The 17,265-nt window shown below is 34.9% G+C and overlaps 1 protein-coding gene and 1 pseudogene across 3 annotated transcripts in view; both read right to left on the bottom strand.

Moving 5' to 3' along the window:
- PDS5A (PDS5 cohesin associated factor A) overlaps window positions 1-17,265 on the bottom strand; it is a 110,250-nt gene that overhangs the window by 43,454 nt on the left and 49,531 nt on the right. For all 3 annotated transcript variants that reach the window (XM_033105776.1, XM_033105777.1, XM_033105779.1), the window contains 3 exons: window positions 16,006-16,054; window positions 15,630-15,769; window positions 8,352-8,467 (listed from right to left, as the gene is read on the bottom strand). In XM_033105776.1, coding sequence (XP_032961667.1) covers window positions 8,352-8,467; window positions 15,630-15,769; window positions 16,006-16,054 — 305 coding nt within the window. The remainder of the gene's footprint in view (window positions 1-8,351; window positions 8,468-15,629; window positions 15,770-16,005; window positions 16,055-17,265) is intronic.
- Window positions 5,134-6,483, bottom strand: LOC117022128 (thyroid transcription factor 1-associated protein 26-like; annotated as a pseudogene).

Raw genomic sequence — 17,265 nt, 5'->3', positions numbered from 1 at the left:
ATTTTGAGGACATTAAATTATTTCAGCAAATGGCTTGGTACATAGTAAATATTCAACAAATGGAAGTTAATCATGAAAGAAAGGTTTAGGTTTAATTTTTTCTTTTGGTGTTAATAAAGTACAAAATATATATAAGATGCATAGATTTTGAAATTTAAACCACATTACAAGAATAATTTTTAAACTTCAATATCTTCAAGTAATACAAAAACATTTTTTTTTAAACAAATTGGATGTGTGTTGTGTATTTATCCATTCACCAACTGACAGACAGTGTGTTTTTACTACTTTTTGCCTATTATGATAATGTTGCTATAAACATTCATATATAGGTTTTGTATAGACATTTTCATTTTTCTTGGGCATATATTTATAAGAACAGAATTGCTGGGTCACATGGTAACTCTATGTTTAACTTTTTGAGGAACTGCCAAACTGTTTGTCAATGCTGCTCCACCATTTTACATTCCTACCAGCAATATACAAGGGTTCTAATCATTGCAGCTCATCTGTCTTTTTGATTATAGCCACAAAAAACTGCCCTATGTCCCTTCTGTGGTCAATCCCTTTTCCCAACCTGGCAATCACTGATGTGGTTTATGTCATTATAATTTTACCTTTTCTAAATTTCATATATTTTGGGTCTGACATCTTTTATAAGTGATAAAATGCTTTTGAAATTCCACCATGTTCTTCACTGTAATTTGAATTTGTATTTTCCTAATGAGTAATAATGGTGATTGTCTTTTCTTATGCTTATTTACTATTTGTACATCTTATTGGGCAAAGTGTTCAAATCTTTTGCTTTAAATTATTTGTCTTTTTCTTAAAGATTTTTATTAAAATAAATATAACATACAGTATTATATTAGTTTCAGGTATACATCATAGTTATTCAACAATTAAATACCTAAAGAAGTGATCAACAAGATAAGTCCAGAAACTATCTGAGACTGTACCATGCTATCACAATTCCCTATGATGTATATTACATCCCCATGATGTATTTATTTCATACCTAAAAATCTGAATCTCTTATTCCCCTTCACTTTTCCCTCCCTTTTTAAATTTTACAATTAAAGATGACATTCAATATTATTTTATATTAATTTCAGGTGTACAACATAGTCGCTAGACATTTATTTACGAAGTGATCCCCCCGATTAGTCTAGTGTCCAACTGAAACTACATGTAGTTATTACAGTATTATTGACTATATTCCCTATGCTGTACCTTACATCTCCATGACTATTTTGTAACTACCAATCTGTACTTCTTAATCCCTTCTTCACCTTTTCACTCTACCTAGCAACCTCCTGCCACCTTTCACCCAATAAATCTAGTACCCATCTCACACCATACATAGTTATTACAATATTACTGACTCTATTCCTTATGCTATACTCTACATCGTCATGACTACTGTGTAACAACCAATTTGTACTTCTTGATCCCTTCCCCCTTTTCACCCACCCCCATAACCCCTCTCCTATCTGGCAACCATCAAAATGTTGTCTGTGTCTATTACTTTCTGTTTTGTTTATTTTGTTCTTTAGATTCCACATATAAGGGAAATCACATTGCATCTGTCTTTCTCTGACATACTCCACTCAGATTCATCCATACCATCACAGATGACAAGAACCCATTCCTTTCTCTGGCCAAGCAATATCCCATTGTATATTTGTACCACCTACTCTTTATCCACCCATCCATGGACTAGCAAATCAAATACAACAATACATCATGATCATGTGGAGTTCATTCCAGGGGCACAAGAACAGCTGAACACACTCAAATTGATCAATGTGATACACAACATAAACAAAAGATAAAAATCATCTGATTATATCAATAGATGCAGAAGAAGAATTTGACAAGATACAACATCCATTTAGGATTAAAACACTTAATAAAATGGGTACAGAAGGAAAGAACCTCAACATAGAAAAGGCCGTATGTGACAAACCCTCAGCTAATATCATACTTCATGGTGAAAAACTGAAAGCTTTCCCTCTAAAATCAGGAACAAGACAGGGTTGCCCCGTCACCACTGTTACTCAACATAGTATTGGAAGTTCTAGCCTGAGCAATCAGGCAAGAGAAAGAAAGACAAGGCATCCAAATTGGGAATAAAGAAGTCAAACTGTGACTTTTTGCAGATGACATGATTCTTTATACAGAAAACCCTAAAGACGCCACCAAAAAGCTATCAGAAATAAACAAATACAGTCAAGTTGCCAGATACATAATCAATGTACAAAAATCAACTGTATTCCTATATGCTAACAACGAAATTTCAGAAACAGAAATGGAAAAAACAATTCCTTTTGCAATTCTAACAAAAAAATACCTAGGAATAAACTTAACAAAGGATGTGAAGGACGTATACACTGAAAACCGTAAGACATTCTTAAAAGAAATTGAAGAGACACAAAGAAATGGAAAGATTTTCTGTGCTCGTGGACTGGAAAAATCAACATAGTTAAAATGGCCATATTACCTAAACCAATACACAGATTTCATGCAATCCCCATCAAAATCCCAATGGCATTTTTTAAAGAAATAGAACAACAACAACAAAATCATCAGATTTGTATGGAATCACAAAAGACCTTGAATAGCCAAAGCAATCCTAAGAAAAAAGAACAAGGTTGGAGATATCACACTCCCTGACTTCAGCTTGTACTACCAAGTGACAATAATCAAAGCAGCATAGTACTGGCAGAAAAACAGACACACAGACCAATTGAATAGAACTGAGAACCGAGAAATAAACCCACATATATATGGACAGATAATTTTTGACAAAGGAGCCAAAAACATACAACAGAGAAAAGAAAGCCTCTTCAATAAATGGTGCTGGGGAAATTGGAAATCCACATGTAAAAGAATGAAACTAGGCTGCTGTCACGATATACCAAAATTAACTCAAAATGGATCAAAGATCTAAACATAAGACCTGAAACAATAAACTGCATAGAAAAAAACATAGGTACTAAACTTATAGACCTTAGTTGCAAAGAGGATTTTATGAATTTGACTTCCAAGGCAAGGGAAGTAAAAGCAGAAATAAATGAATGGGACTACAGTGTTTTCCCGAAAATAAGACCTAGCCGGACCATCGGCTCTAATGGAACAAAAATTAATATAAGACCCAGTTTTATATTATATACGACCAGGTATTTTATTATATTATATTATATTATATGTGACCCGGTTTTATATTATATTAAAATAAGACTGGGTCTTATATTAATTTTTGCTCCAAAAGATGCATTAGAGCTGATGGTTTGGCTAGGTTTTATTTTTGGGGAAACATGGTATATCAAATTAAAAGGTTCTGCACAGTAAATGAAACCATCAACAAAACAAAGAGGCAATCAACCAAATGGGAGAAGATATTTCAAACAACGCCTCCCATAAGGAGCTAATATCCAAAATATATAAAGAACTCATAAAATTCAATAAGAAAAACCCCAAACAATCCAATTAAAAAATGGGCAGAGGACCTGAACAGACACTTCTCCCAAGAAGACATACAAACAGCCAACAGATATATGAAAAAATCCTCAACTTCACTAGATAATAAGGAAATGCAAATTAAAATGACAATGAGGTATCACCTCACATCTGTTAGAATGGCTATCATCAACAAGACAAATAATAACTAGTGTTGGAGAGGCTGTGGAGAAAAAGGAACCCTCATACACTGTTGGTAGGAATCTAAACTGGGGCAGCCACTACCGAAAACAGTATGGAGGGTCCTCAAAAACTTAAGAATAGAATTATCATATGATCCAGCAATCCCTCTTCTGGGTATCTATCCTCCAAAATATGAAAACATTTATCCATGAAGATATATGTCCCCCAATGTTCACTACTGCCTTACTCATGGTGGCCAAGACATGGAAAACCACCAAAGTGTCCTTTGAAAGATGATTGGATAAAGAAGATGTGATACATACACACAATGGAATACTACTCTGCCATAAGAAAAGATGAAATACTGCCATTTGCAACAACATGGATGGATTTTGAGGTGATTATGCTAAGTGAAATAAATCAGACAGAAAAAGTTGAGAACCATACGACTTCACTCATATGTGGGATATAAATCTGAAACAACAAAGGAACAAGATAAACAAAGAAACAAAAACTACAGATACAGACAACAGTTTAGTTCCGAGGGTAAGGGGAAAGTGGGGGTGGTAGAAAAGGGAAAAGGGATCAAATATACGGTGACAAAAGAAGAACTGACTCTAGGTGATGAACACACAGTGTAATATATAGACAATGAATTACAGAAATGTACACTTGAAACGTATAATTTTACTAAGCAATGTCACCCCAATAAATTTAATAAAAAATTTTAATCTATAAAAACAAAAGACCTTTTTTCATGCCTACTCCCTATCTATCATCTCATTTTTCTCCTTTACTTTTATAGCTAGTCTGTGTCCCCACATCCCAATATATCTCCTAAAGCAGAGTTTAGAGAAGTATGACAAGATATTTAGCCCCTTGATTTTTGCAGACCTCAATGCTGCCAAGTGGAATCTCGTGGGCTCATACTGAGCTTGGCCCATCACCTCCAGGACTTGAGTTGTCTTCACTGCTCAGATATTATCACCTGCTCTGTATACCACGATGTGGATGCTGGGAAGAACTATCCCATGCGTGTCTTACTCAATGGTAAACTGAATTTGCCCTGGCTACCCTGAAAAAACTATTCTGGTTATTGTATGAGGTTTTTTCCTTTTTCTAAGTCCAATGGATGCTTTTATTACCTGTTTTCCTTCTGGGTGTATCTGACACTCTCCACTTTTTAGTCCCTCTTTGGCATCTGTGATATCACCCTTTCCTGATTCTCCACTTTTGACTATGCCTCCTTAAAATTTTTTTTTTTAATTTTATGAATTCCTTATCTTCCGCCAGCCTTTTTTTTTTTAATAGAACATTTTCTTTTATGAGAACAAAAATATCTGGACACTTTATATTTAGTATAGCTTAGCAATCCAGTTTACGTTGACAAATTTAGTTAATTGGTAGGAAGTACAGTACATTACATATACAAAAGATCTCAACAGACAGCAGATATTTTAACCCTTGATTAAGGACAAAATGTCTAATTTAATTTTTTTCTTGTATTTTTTAAAGAAGATACTCCATTTGTAAATTCAAGTTTGGTTGGCCTTTTTTAGTCTTTTTGCTCAATATTTTAAACACTTCCATCTTCTTTTTGTAGAGTCTTTGAGCTTCTTCTCTCGTTTTCTCCTCTCAAATTTTTGTTTCTTAGCAGCATGCTTAGCTTGCAGCTGTTTGTATTCTTCTTGTGCTTTTTGATTTGATGTTTTCTTTTTATTTTTCTTTGGAATAGTAATGGAATTTACCCTTTCTTCTTTATACTGTTCCTCTGGCTGAGGCTGATCAATGCTACAATGTTCTTCAGACAAAGCCTGGTCAATGTTACATTCTTCTTGTGGCAAATCCTGATTAACTTGTTCTTCTGACAAAGGCTGGTCAGCTTTTCTAAGTTGCTTCCTGAGTCTTTCCTCTTCAGCTAAATAGAGGTGTTTCAGATGATCAGGGTATCGATATCGGAATTGGGATTCTTGTGTCGTTTGAGCTTTCTTTTCCCTCCACAGCAATTTCTTGTAATTTTGCTGTATCTTCAATTTTCTTCGAAATGCAAATCCTTGCCCCTCGCGAATGCTCCCCATGAAGGCCTGCGGATGGTTACGTCGCGATGTCCTGTGTTTCGCATTCTTCTTTTTCAATCCGACCGGAAAAATTCCTTCACCAGGTGTTCCGTAACTGCCCGTCAGCCACCTTGCTGCTGGTCTCACCGGCGCCATGGCACACTATCCTCTGCCAGCCTTTTAATTGTTAATTTTCCTCAGGATTTAATCCTCAAGCTTTTCTTAAATTTTACCTTCTCCCCCAGGTTTCAAACATTATTACAATCACTACTTCATTTTCATGTTCAACCACATTTTCAGACCAAAAACTAGCATAGTATACAAGTCTTAGAGGTAGGGGGGTATTTAAGAGGACTTTCTACTATCCTCATCCTTCATCCCAAATCCTTCATTATGGTTGAATTACAGGCAGTTTTCTAAGTATTTCTTGATCCTTTTACTTTTGTTTTTTGTGTCTGCCACTTTTCCTTCTTAGACTAGCTAGCTACTAACATTTGTTAAGCACTTACTATGGGTGAGGCACTTACTATGTGCTGAGTGTTTTACATATCCATGTTATTTAATCCTCTCACCAAATTCAGTGAGTAGTAATTATTATTGCCCTTATTTTAAAGATGAAGAAATTAAAGCTTACAGTAGCTTAAATTATTTACCCAAGACCACAGGCTAGTGGCTTAGACTGCTATTCCCCAGCAATCCTCACCTGGCTACTCTCTGTAATTCCTACAGATCTTTCACTACCCATTATACTTGCCATATATTTCAGGCAATCCCCTAAACAAATCCATTCCCAGTTACCCAATGTACTTTTACCAATCACTCTGTTAAATAAATACACTAACCCTCTATTTGCAATTTAATATTCCTTGAAGATATGGTTGCATAAAAGAAATATTGCAAGACATATATTTCTCATTAAAATTTATAAATTGGAATTTTGCATAAAATAGTGTCTTAGAAATCCTAACCATAGTTGATTACTCTGAGCCCAAATAACCCATAACACTACTGTAAAAAACTGAGGTTTTGGTCTTTTAAGACTGGAGATAAACATTAACTTATTCTAATTTACTGAAGTAATAAAACCCTGTGAGGCCTCATGAAGACAAACAGCAAACGTTTCCTGACACCATTATATGTCTCTTTCAAAACCAATATGCAAAGGCAAAAATACCTGTGTCTACTGTATCCTTGATTTACCTCACTGAAATCAAATGGTATAAATAAAGGACATTGACATTGAAATGATAAATCTAGGTTTAAGTAATGGTTTTTGCCATGACCCAACTGTGAACTTTCGCAAAACCTTAGTTTTGTTATTTGCAAATAAGGAACTCAAAGGATAAGAAAATCTTAGAAAGAAAAAAAGTAGACAATTATCTCCACTATGGGTTGAACTGCATACCCCCAAATCCATATGCTGAAGTCCTAAACACTAGCACCTCAAAGTGTATTGTATTTGGAAATAGGGCCTTTACAGAGCTAATTAAGGTAAAATGAGGTCAAATGGGTGAGCCATAATCCAATACAACCGTTGTCCTAATATAAAGAGGAGATAAGACATAGACAGGGGAGACCATATGAGGAGACAGGCATCTGCAAGCCAAGGAAAGATTTCAGAACAAATTAAATGTGCTGATAACTTGATCTTGGACTTCTAGCCTCCAGAACCTTGAGAAATCAATTTCTGTTGTTTAAGTCACTTAGTCTGTGGTATTTTGTTACGGGAGCCCTAGCAAACTAATACAACTGGCATTTCAATACACCAACGTAGTGATTCACCTAAGTAAGGTCAAACTAATAGCTAGAATTAGGCCTCCTAATCCAAGGTTGTTTGGAAAAAGAAGCAATAACTACTACTTAGTAATCCAATATGATAAAAATATATAGTTTATCTACTGGAAAAATGATTAGTGCAAGGAAAAGTATTCACAGAACTCTACAACATGAAATCAGTAGAAACAACCAGAGTATATGAAATTATGGGAACAGTTAATAAAAAGCAATAGCTTTAAATGTATATTATGCCAGGCTGCTTAGTTTTTAAATATTATCACTAATTCTCACAATCATCCAAAAGGAGATATTATACTATACTAAAATAAAAAATAAATTAGAAACTCAGATAAATTAGAGGGCTTTTTCCAAAGCTGGAAAGCTGGTAAGTAGACACAGGTTTTGAAACCAGATTAGTCTAATTGTAATCTTGTGCTCTTTTCAAAATATTATATTGTTTTCACATATCTAAACAATATATGTTTACATATGTGAAACATATTGTTTAGATATGTGATATAATACATACTATAAAATATTGTGTGATCATTAAAATGGTAAAGAAAACTCAAAGGTTGATTGAGAGCTTACAGATTAAAATTTCTCCTCTCTGTTCTTATATTCTAGGTTTTCTTTAATGAAAACATATAGGCTAAAAATAAACACAAGAACTCTTAAAAAAACAGAAAGCATTGAAGTATGCCAAAGACTGGAAAATGAACAAGCCCTTCTTTCAACCTGAATGATGCATGCTTGTCATTAAAATGGTGCACAGGGAATCTTTTTTAGTTCTCCTTAGGGATCCAGAATTTAAACTTACAATACTGTAGTTTCATATATGTTATTTTTGAATGAATGTATTTCCTAGCTTACCTTATGGCTTCTGAATCAATGTGCACAGGTGCAATTCTTTCCAACAAAAACTTGACCATCTCTAGAAAAGGATTTGTTGGCTGCTTAGGATTTGCAAGTTTCCGAGCTATTTCTCTCTATAAAAGGAAAGAGTTTTACCATAAGTATGATTAAGTTTCATGTTTTTTCAAAATAAAAATGATTGTAGGCATCAAAAGTGTTTAAAGATTCAAAACTAGCAGAAGTAAAAAAAAAAACCGAACTTCTGCTTTAGACTCTGACTAAAATTATATACTGATTAAGCAATCATTGTAAAATCTGGACTGTGGAGAACAGAAAGGAGATAACGTGGTGCGACTTAGGTCTTTTGTCTCATATTTCTCCCATGAAATTATTGTTTAGTAAATAATTTTTCTAATGCTGTACTTTAAAAAAAATTAAACAAACCAATGTATACTTTCATGGGTATGTTTAACTGGTTTCTTTTCTTTTTTTTTAAAGTAAATGTGTGTGCTTATAGATGTGTACAGGTAGGGACATACTATATCTCATTCTTTTTTTTTTTTAATTTTAACTGGGGAACAGTGTGTTTCTCCACGGCCCATCAGCTCCAAGTCGTTGCCCTTCAATCTAGTTGTGGAGGGCGCAACTCAGCTCCAAGTCCAGTTGCTGTTTTCAACCTTTAGTTGCAGGGGGTGCAGCCCCACCATCCCATGCAGGATTTGAACCGGCAACCTTGTTGTTAAGAGCCTGTGCTCTAACCAACTCAGTCATCTGGCCATCTGGGAGCTGAGCCGCAACTCATTGACTTCATTCTAGTCGCAGAGGGTGCAGCTCACTGGCCCATGTGGGAATCGAACCAGCAACCCTGTTGTTCAGAGCTCGCACTCTAACCAACTGAGCCATCTGGCCACGCTAATTGATTTATTTCATAATTTGACAGAATATTGTTTTATTTCAGTAAATTTGTTTTTTCAAAGAAGGAGAGGTTCACAAATGTATAAATATTTATAGAGATTTTCCCAGTTCTGGAAGAACATAGCTGAGTTTGAAGATGGTGGCATTACATTAAATAGCTCCTACAAAGAAAAGACATTATTGCTGGAAGTTTCTAAACAATATAAAGACTTAATGATTATGCGGCTGATCCCCCAAAGACAAGGTTAAGTTTACAATGTGCTGGGCACTGGGTAAAGAAATTAAATAACAAGGCTTTTAATGGAATACCTTTGATAAGTAAATGTAAATTTTAGCTGAGAAGATAATGCACATTAAAAACTATAAAGCAATTACAAATAATAGTCATTCTATAAGTTTTTTTAAATACAAAAGAACATTTTGGTGATGTAAGATCAGGGGGACAAAGGAGAAAGGAAAAAAATTTCTATTGTAGTTTCAGTGACATCTTGTCACAAATTAATTATAAAGGTCATATTAAATTAGATAACGATACATATTTGTATCAGAGTCCAAAGGACTGAGATTCTAAAGAAAAACTTAGTCAATTGGAGATGCCTGATTTATTTTGCAGGCTGTAATTAACTGAGCAAAATTTCAGCATTTAAAAAAATTAAAGTATTTCAGTCAGTGCTTAGTTCTTACATACTTTGCTCTAAGCCACAGGTACACATTTTAAATCAGAATTTAAATACTGTACTATTTTTTTAAATCAAAATTATTTTATGTAGGTCTCCCCAAAAAGGGATATTCCCCCCCAGTGAAAAATCTGGTTGCTTTAACCTAAGGTAAAGTTAGTGACTGTCTAACAACAAAGCCTATTAGGAAATTGGTAGGCAAACAATATAGTCAGTACTTCGGAATTGGTTAGTAAAAATTGGGGAAACTAAGTATTAGGAGACAGTTATAGTACTTCATATAGGTGTAGAAAAAATAAAAAAGGAAATGCTTAAGGGAAAATGAATTCACAATTATTTAAACAGTAATAGCACTGCATAAGATATACCTATGTATAGAAACGATAATACTAGACAGTTTTAAAAACCTCACATTTTGGTATTTCCACCTAACAATATTACATTTAAGTAATCCCTCTTAACATTTTATATATGTAATGTTTAGGTAACTCTCATAACAATTACTTACAAACATTTTATGTGTGACAATATTAAGTATTACTGCGAATAAGCAGCAAGCCAAATCAGTTTGTGGCAGGTAAATAGCAACAAATATAGTTTCCTAGTTTTCTTTACACATTCAAGAAAAAAAAAAGGTACCCACACATACTTCCAATACACAAACAGAAACATCTAAGACTGATAAGGAGTTTTATAACCAAAAAGTAGTTGAGGTAGCTCCAAACTGAAATATCTAACCATATGTAATCCTTTTAGGAAATGACATCAGAAAAAGAAAAATTCTTTCTGTATCTCTGATAATGTTTCAGAAATTTCTGATCAAATCTATGCTGCTACCATGGCAGACTGATTTTACTACTATTAATACATATTTACTAGTTACAGAAGTTTTTTAGTATACTAAGCACTCTTAAGGGATATCAAAGAAATAGACCCTATTCTCAACAGGCTGATAATTTATCAATCCTGTCATTACAAAAAACTTTCAAAAGAGCTTAAATATATATATTCGTTAAAAAAAGTAGTATTCTTCCATGTATAGAGTATTTCCCCATTGTATATTTTGTTTTCCTAGCTACTTAAAATGACTCCTAAGAGGATTTAACATCAGTATTTTTTTGCAGTTGTAATCAGTAAACTAGCCAAAGCAATTTCTCACAAGAAGCAATTTCTAAAGGTTTAACTTTCATGTTAGAGTGACCTATTTTTTTTGGTTCCTGGACCCACTTCCAAGGTGAGGGGTGGAGTACTCCCCACCAACAAGTGATTCTTTGGACATCATCAACAGGGAGTCCTAGAAATCAACTCAATTCTGACACTATCTACCCAGAGATAGCATCAGATCCCACAGGTTAGGGGTTCAGTTTGTGGGACTCCACCCTCAACCCGACTCCAGGGTGTTACCCTTACTACTGACCGCCTGCCTAAAAATGAGAGGTTCCTGTGACCCGTCTCCTTCCTTGAGTTTTATTCATTTGCTAGAGCATCTTACAACTCAGAGAAACATTTTACTTACTAGGTCACAGGTTTATTATTAAAAGGATGTATATAACTCAGGAACAATCAGATGGAAGAGATGCACGGGGCAAGGTATGGGAAAAGGATGCACAGCTTCTATGCCCTCTACGAGTACGCCACTTTCCCCAGATCTCCATGTGTTTACCAACCTGGAAGCTCTCTGAATCCTGTCCTTTGGGAGTTTTATGGAGGCTTCACTATATAGGTATGATTGATTAAATCACTGGCCAATGGTGACGGAACCAAATCTTCAGCCCTTCCCACCTCCCCAGAGGTCGGAGAGTGGGACTGAAAGTTCTAATCACCTAATCACACGGTTGGCTCCACTGGCAACCAGCCCCCATCTTTAGGTGAGTTCCAAAAGTTACTTCCTTAAACATAACAAAAACTTGTTGCTTTCAATACTTAGGAAATCCCAAGGGTTTTAGGAGCTCTGTGCCAGAAACAGGGTAGAAGACCAAATATATATTTCTTATTATAAATCACAATATCATACCTGTGTATCATTCTCATTAAATTATAGAAAAGGTTAAACTGAAAGAAAAAAAGGAAGCATTCTATGATTGTTACTAGATAGCATAAGTTAGCATCTGTTCCCTTTCATTCTTTTCTTCTCTACCTCCTCCAGGAGATAGAACTGTGCTAATATGTACCAACTAGGCCTAAATCTCAGATTTCTAAACACGACTGCTGAGAGGACACACCTTGTTATCTTCTCCTATCCCTAACGCTTCTCCTCTGATATCCAGTCACCCAACGTAGAAATAAGGCAGTCATTCTCGACATAGTGGACTAATTCCTACTCATCCTTGAAGATTCAAGTCAGGAGTCATTTATTCTAGAACAATCAAGGGGTGGCTGGTTAGCTCAGTTGGTTAGAGCATGGTGCTAATTACACCAAGGTTGCTGGTTGAATCCCTTCGATCCCGGCACAGGCCACTGTGAGCTGCACCCTCCTTAAAAAAGAAGCACAGCTCTAGAACAAGCGATTCCCTATTCTACTCCTGGGAGACAAGTATTGTTCCTTTGTGTTACTGAAGCACATGATTATATCAGAATACTTACTACACTGTATTCTTTACTGATATATTTGCCTGCCTCTGTCACTTAAACTGCAACCTCGGTGAGAGACCAAGATAATACTACTTATTAAATTATACAGTGAATTATAATGATGTAGGCTTAAGGGACAAAATAAAATTTGGACTACAATGCATATCTGGATAATCTTGTAAGGAATGGTTTTTTTAAGTGTGGTCTGTGAACTGATCATCAGAATCACTGAGACTTTGTTAAAAGATGGAGATTCATGATCCCATCCCAGACCTACCCTTAAGAATTCCCAGTGTTTGTCATATATACCATAAGAATGACCATTTATTTATATCTTATAGGGCAGTACAGGGGGCCCTGTATTAGGACATAGATAAATGTCATTTTATCTTATTCTTTTAACAATCCTATGAGGTTGATAATATCCATAGATGAAGAAAATGAGGCTCAGAAATATTAAGCAACTAACTAAAGGTCACACTAGTAATAAATGGTATAGCTGAAATTCAAACCCAGGAATATCTCAAATGTTGAATTAACAAGCTTTCTAGAGAAATCTTAAAATTTGGGAACCATGGTCATAGGAAGGCACTAGAGCATAAAATAGTAGAGCAGAAGCTATGACAAATATGTGATCTAGAACCAAGGTGTGGAAACTCAAGATCTGAAGTCCAAAGGGAAAGAAAATCTTCTCGCACATATTTCAGTACCATTACTCGCCCTCCCTCACTATAGCATCATGGATGTAAGTATTAATCCCTAGTATGTGTCTATTGTCATTCCTTGCTCAAAGCATTTTTGCTGAAAAATTTCAGAAATGGAACTGAGACAAAAGGGGAGAAAAATATTATACCTCCATTTCTATTAACTCTGTTTCTGTTACTGAGTAATGTTCACCTTTTGAGAAGAGGTGATTGTCATTTAGCAAAAAAGGAGGTGGTGGTGAAGTACACATAGCAGGGGGACAGAGGAGGGACTTTCGAGGATGGAATGAAAGCTACATAGAATGACAGAAACTAAATTTTGTTTGTATATTCCTTCTTTATTCTCTTCCTCTACCTCAGAATGAAACTATAACATTAGGAAAAAAGGAATGTGGATAACTAATATTAGTAGCTCTTGGGGAAAAAAAAAAGATACAGATATTCTAGAAAATGGCGAAAAGTATTCTAACAGCGGTCATTTTCCTGAACATGTAAAGGGTATTATTTTAAGTTCTACTTCACACATGAGAATATAACAGATAAGTTTACATAATGTTCTCAGAATACACAATGTTAACATTAAGAGCTAAAAGAGAAGTATCACTGTGATACCACTCACCAAAGAAAACGAAAAATTGTGAAGAGTAGAAATTTTTTCTTATGGAATAGAGTTCTATTAGCTATTTTGTGGCTTATTACTTAAATATCCTCAGAGTAACCTCCCCTCTCAAAAGGTATTATTATCATACCCTTTCCAATCCAAGTGCAGACTTCATCTCTATTTTCCTGGTTTCTAAAATCAGCAGCACTGATTAGATAGCTGTAGTATTCATCTTGAGATGTTTTGGTTACAAACATCTGTATTTCATATACTTTTTGGATTTGAAAACTCTTATTAGAGATTTCTGGTCTGACAAATAGTAGGGATTCATGTTATTGACATTTTTTTTTTCAAATTCAAGCTCAATTCCTGTTTTCTCTCAGAACAAAAATACCACTTGATTGTTCTTTCTCAAGGTCCATGTTTCTTGAGCAGTACTCAGCTTGTACTGGCTCTTCTTGCAAATGATAGAATGTATAGAAAGAACACTATCATGGATCTATGAGATTTAAATTCTACCTGCAGCTCAGCCACTATAACAAGCTGTGAAACACTGGATGATAAACTTCGCCTCCTTAAAATTCAATGTCCTTCTTTATAAAATGAATTACTCGTAGGTAATTCAGAGCTTACAATGTTGTTAAATTCAAACAAACCAAGTATTTCTTAAGGTAATGTCAAGCTATTTCATTCTATGATCCAATTACATTAATAGATGCCCTGCAGGACGCAGTACTCTGGAACCATAATTCTCAATGCTACGGAAGTAAATGAAACCTTTAAATGTTCTTAGCAAACCACCTAGCTTCAAAAGTGCAAAGGTTGAGGCAGTCTGGGGACGTGGTACATCTATATCCCTAAGGCTCAACAGGACAGTCCACTGTTCTTTCCTAAATTGGCTTCCCCCATCTCTTCCTAATTATTGATCTTTTTAGATAAACTTAGATACTCTGTATGCCTACACTGAATAAAAAATACTCCATGCTCCTAGACAATTTTGTATATACATCTATTATAGTCCTTATATTATCACATACTTAAATAATTATCCATACTAATTCTTTCTAGAACAAAGTTAGACATAAACATGTGAGATTTCTTTCTCTTACTCATCTCTGTAAGCCTGATCCCAAGAATAGTATTTGTCATAAAGTATAATACCATAGAAATACAATGTACTTAAATCTTAAAGGGCAGTGCAGGGCCATGTATTAGGACACACACACACACACACACACACACACACACACACACTATATTCTAACAACCCCACAAAGTCAATATTTATAGATGAGGAAAACGAGGCTCAAAAATATTGAAGAACTTTGCTGAATAAATGAATGAATAAAGTTTTTCTTCCTGATATTTTCAGTGATACTGGTTTTCTATGAAATAAAGAGTTCAAGAATAGAATGAAGACGAAAGCCTCAATAGGAATTACCTTATTTATAAAAGCATACCAGGCAATGTAACTATTGCTGATTTATTGACAAGGGGGAATTCCATGCTAACACATGGGAGGAGAAAACGCATGCACATAAGCATACAGAAAATTCTAATTTACTTAACAAATGTTTACTAACTACAGAAATCTTGTTCAATTCTGAGAACCAATCTCCTTGGCTTAGTTCTCTAGTGTTTTTCCCGGAATTTGGCTGAAGAGTGGTAAGTAAAGAGGACTAAATTGACCAGGTAAACTCCTAGGTCATTCAGAGCTCACAATAGTGGTAAATCCACGCAAAATAGTCTCTGTAAAGCAGGTTTTAATGAAATATAAATTTCTATAAGCAAAGTTAGGAGAACAAATGTGAAAGCATAATTTACTAACCACACAAACATCTGCCTGTTTGCACGAACAGGATGGGCTGATTAACAACTCCAACTGAGAACGCAGTTTCTCATCATCACCAAGAACCTGGTTAAATTTCTTCACAAAATCTTGTGCTTTTCCAGGGTCAGGCAAATTCTCTATAAAAGAGAGTCAATATTACATATGTAAAACTCCTCTACTAACTAAAAGGAAGCTGTCTTAAAAATACCGCTGAGCCATCAAAAGACAATCATCCTAACTGGTACTTAGAAATAAAATTATTAAGAAAAAGATGATTTTTCTCTTACTAAGCCTTAAATTGATAGCCCCATTCAGTGAATTATTTGTGTTTCGAAATGTATCATATACCCACAGAGTGAATAAACATACTCACTTGCTATGGTCATCAGTTTTCCAAACATGGCAGAACAGTTAGCCTCTGACTGAAATTTAAAACAAAAACAAGAAGTCACATGTGCTAACAAATTTCTGTAAGAAAATCTGTGCTCCATATTGTATATTTTTTTAAAGTTAAAAAAAAAAATTTCATCTCAATATACCCACTAGAAAATGGATTACCATGTCTAGGATTACCATATCCACACCCTAAACTGATAATGAAGAATTGTGGAGTAGCAACAACTATTCAGTTAGAACAAACAGAAGGAAAGGAGATGTCAGAAGGAAAAGATATTTAAAAATTTTTAAAGCGTATATAACTTTCACAGGGAAATTAATTAGCCGGAAGATTGAACAGAAGATAATTACAACAATTATATCAAAATTACTGTAAAATCATAAACCAAGGACAATTAACTAAAAATGTGAAGAGTAGAAAATTTATCTTCCTGAATAGAGTTCTACTACCTATTTTTGTGGCCCATTAGTTAACCTCAGAAAATCATCTTTCCTCCAAAAGGTACTTCTCTTTCCTCCATCACATAAAGTATGATTTTATTATTAAATTTATATGAAACTTGAGTAATTTGGATCAGAAATTAGTAAACTGTGGTTCCACAGACCACCTGTTTTTGTTAAAAATTTTGTTGGAACACCATCTTGCCCATTCATTTACATATTGTCTATGACTGTTTTTCCTCTATGAAGGCAGAGTTGAGCAGTCCAAGAGACTGTACGACTGGCAAATCCTAAATTTTTACTAACTGGTCATTTACAAAAAGTTTGCCAATCCTTGCTTTAGTATCCATGGACCCTTTGAGGGGTCTCAGCCTATGGTTCCTGGTTAAGACATGTATTCTACCAAACATGAGGTGTGACCAAAAACTACAGTGAATGTTTAAATAAAAAAAAATTATTACAGTAAAAGACACATTGCCATTAATACCCCTCAAAATACTCCCCCTTGCTTTGAACACACATACCCCATCATTTTTGCCACTTTCTGAAGTGGTTCTAGAAGTCCTCTTTTGTGAGTATCTTTAGTTCTGCTGTCGTGGCTGCCTCAATGTCCTAAATCGATTCAAAACATTTACCTTTCATGGTCATTTTGACTTTGGGGAAGAGCCAGAAGTCGCCGGGTGCCAGATCCGGTGAATAAGGTGGATGAGGACATACCGTAATGTTTTTAGTGGACAGAAATTGCTGTACCAGAAGTGATGTGTGACACGGAGCCTTTCCATTGTGATCACAAAAT

The sequence above is a fragment of the Rhinolophus ferrumequinum genome, chromosome 5 (genome assembly GCF_004115265.2).
Source record: "Rhinolophus ferrumequinum isolate MPI-CBG mRhiFer1 chromosome 5, mRhiFer1_v1.p, whole genome shotgun sequence".
Lineage (NCBI taxonomy): Eukaryota > Metazoa > Chordata > Mammalia > Chiroptera > Rhinolophidae > Rhinolophus > Rhinolophus ferrumequinum.
Note: the sequence above shows the minus strand (reverse complement) of the source record. Positions and strands in the feature narration are given on the sequence as shown.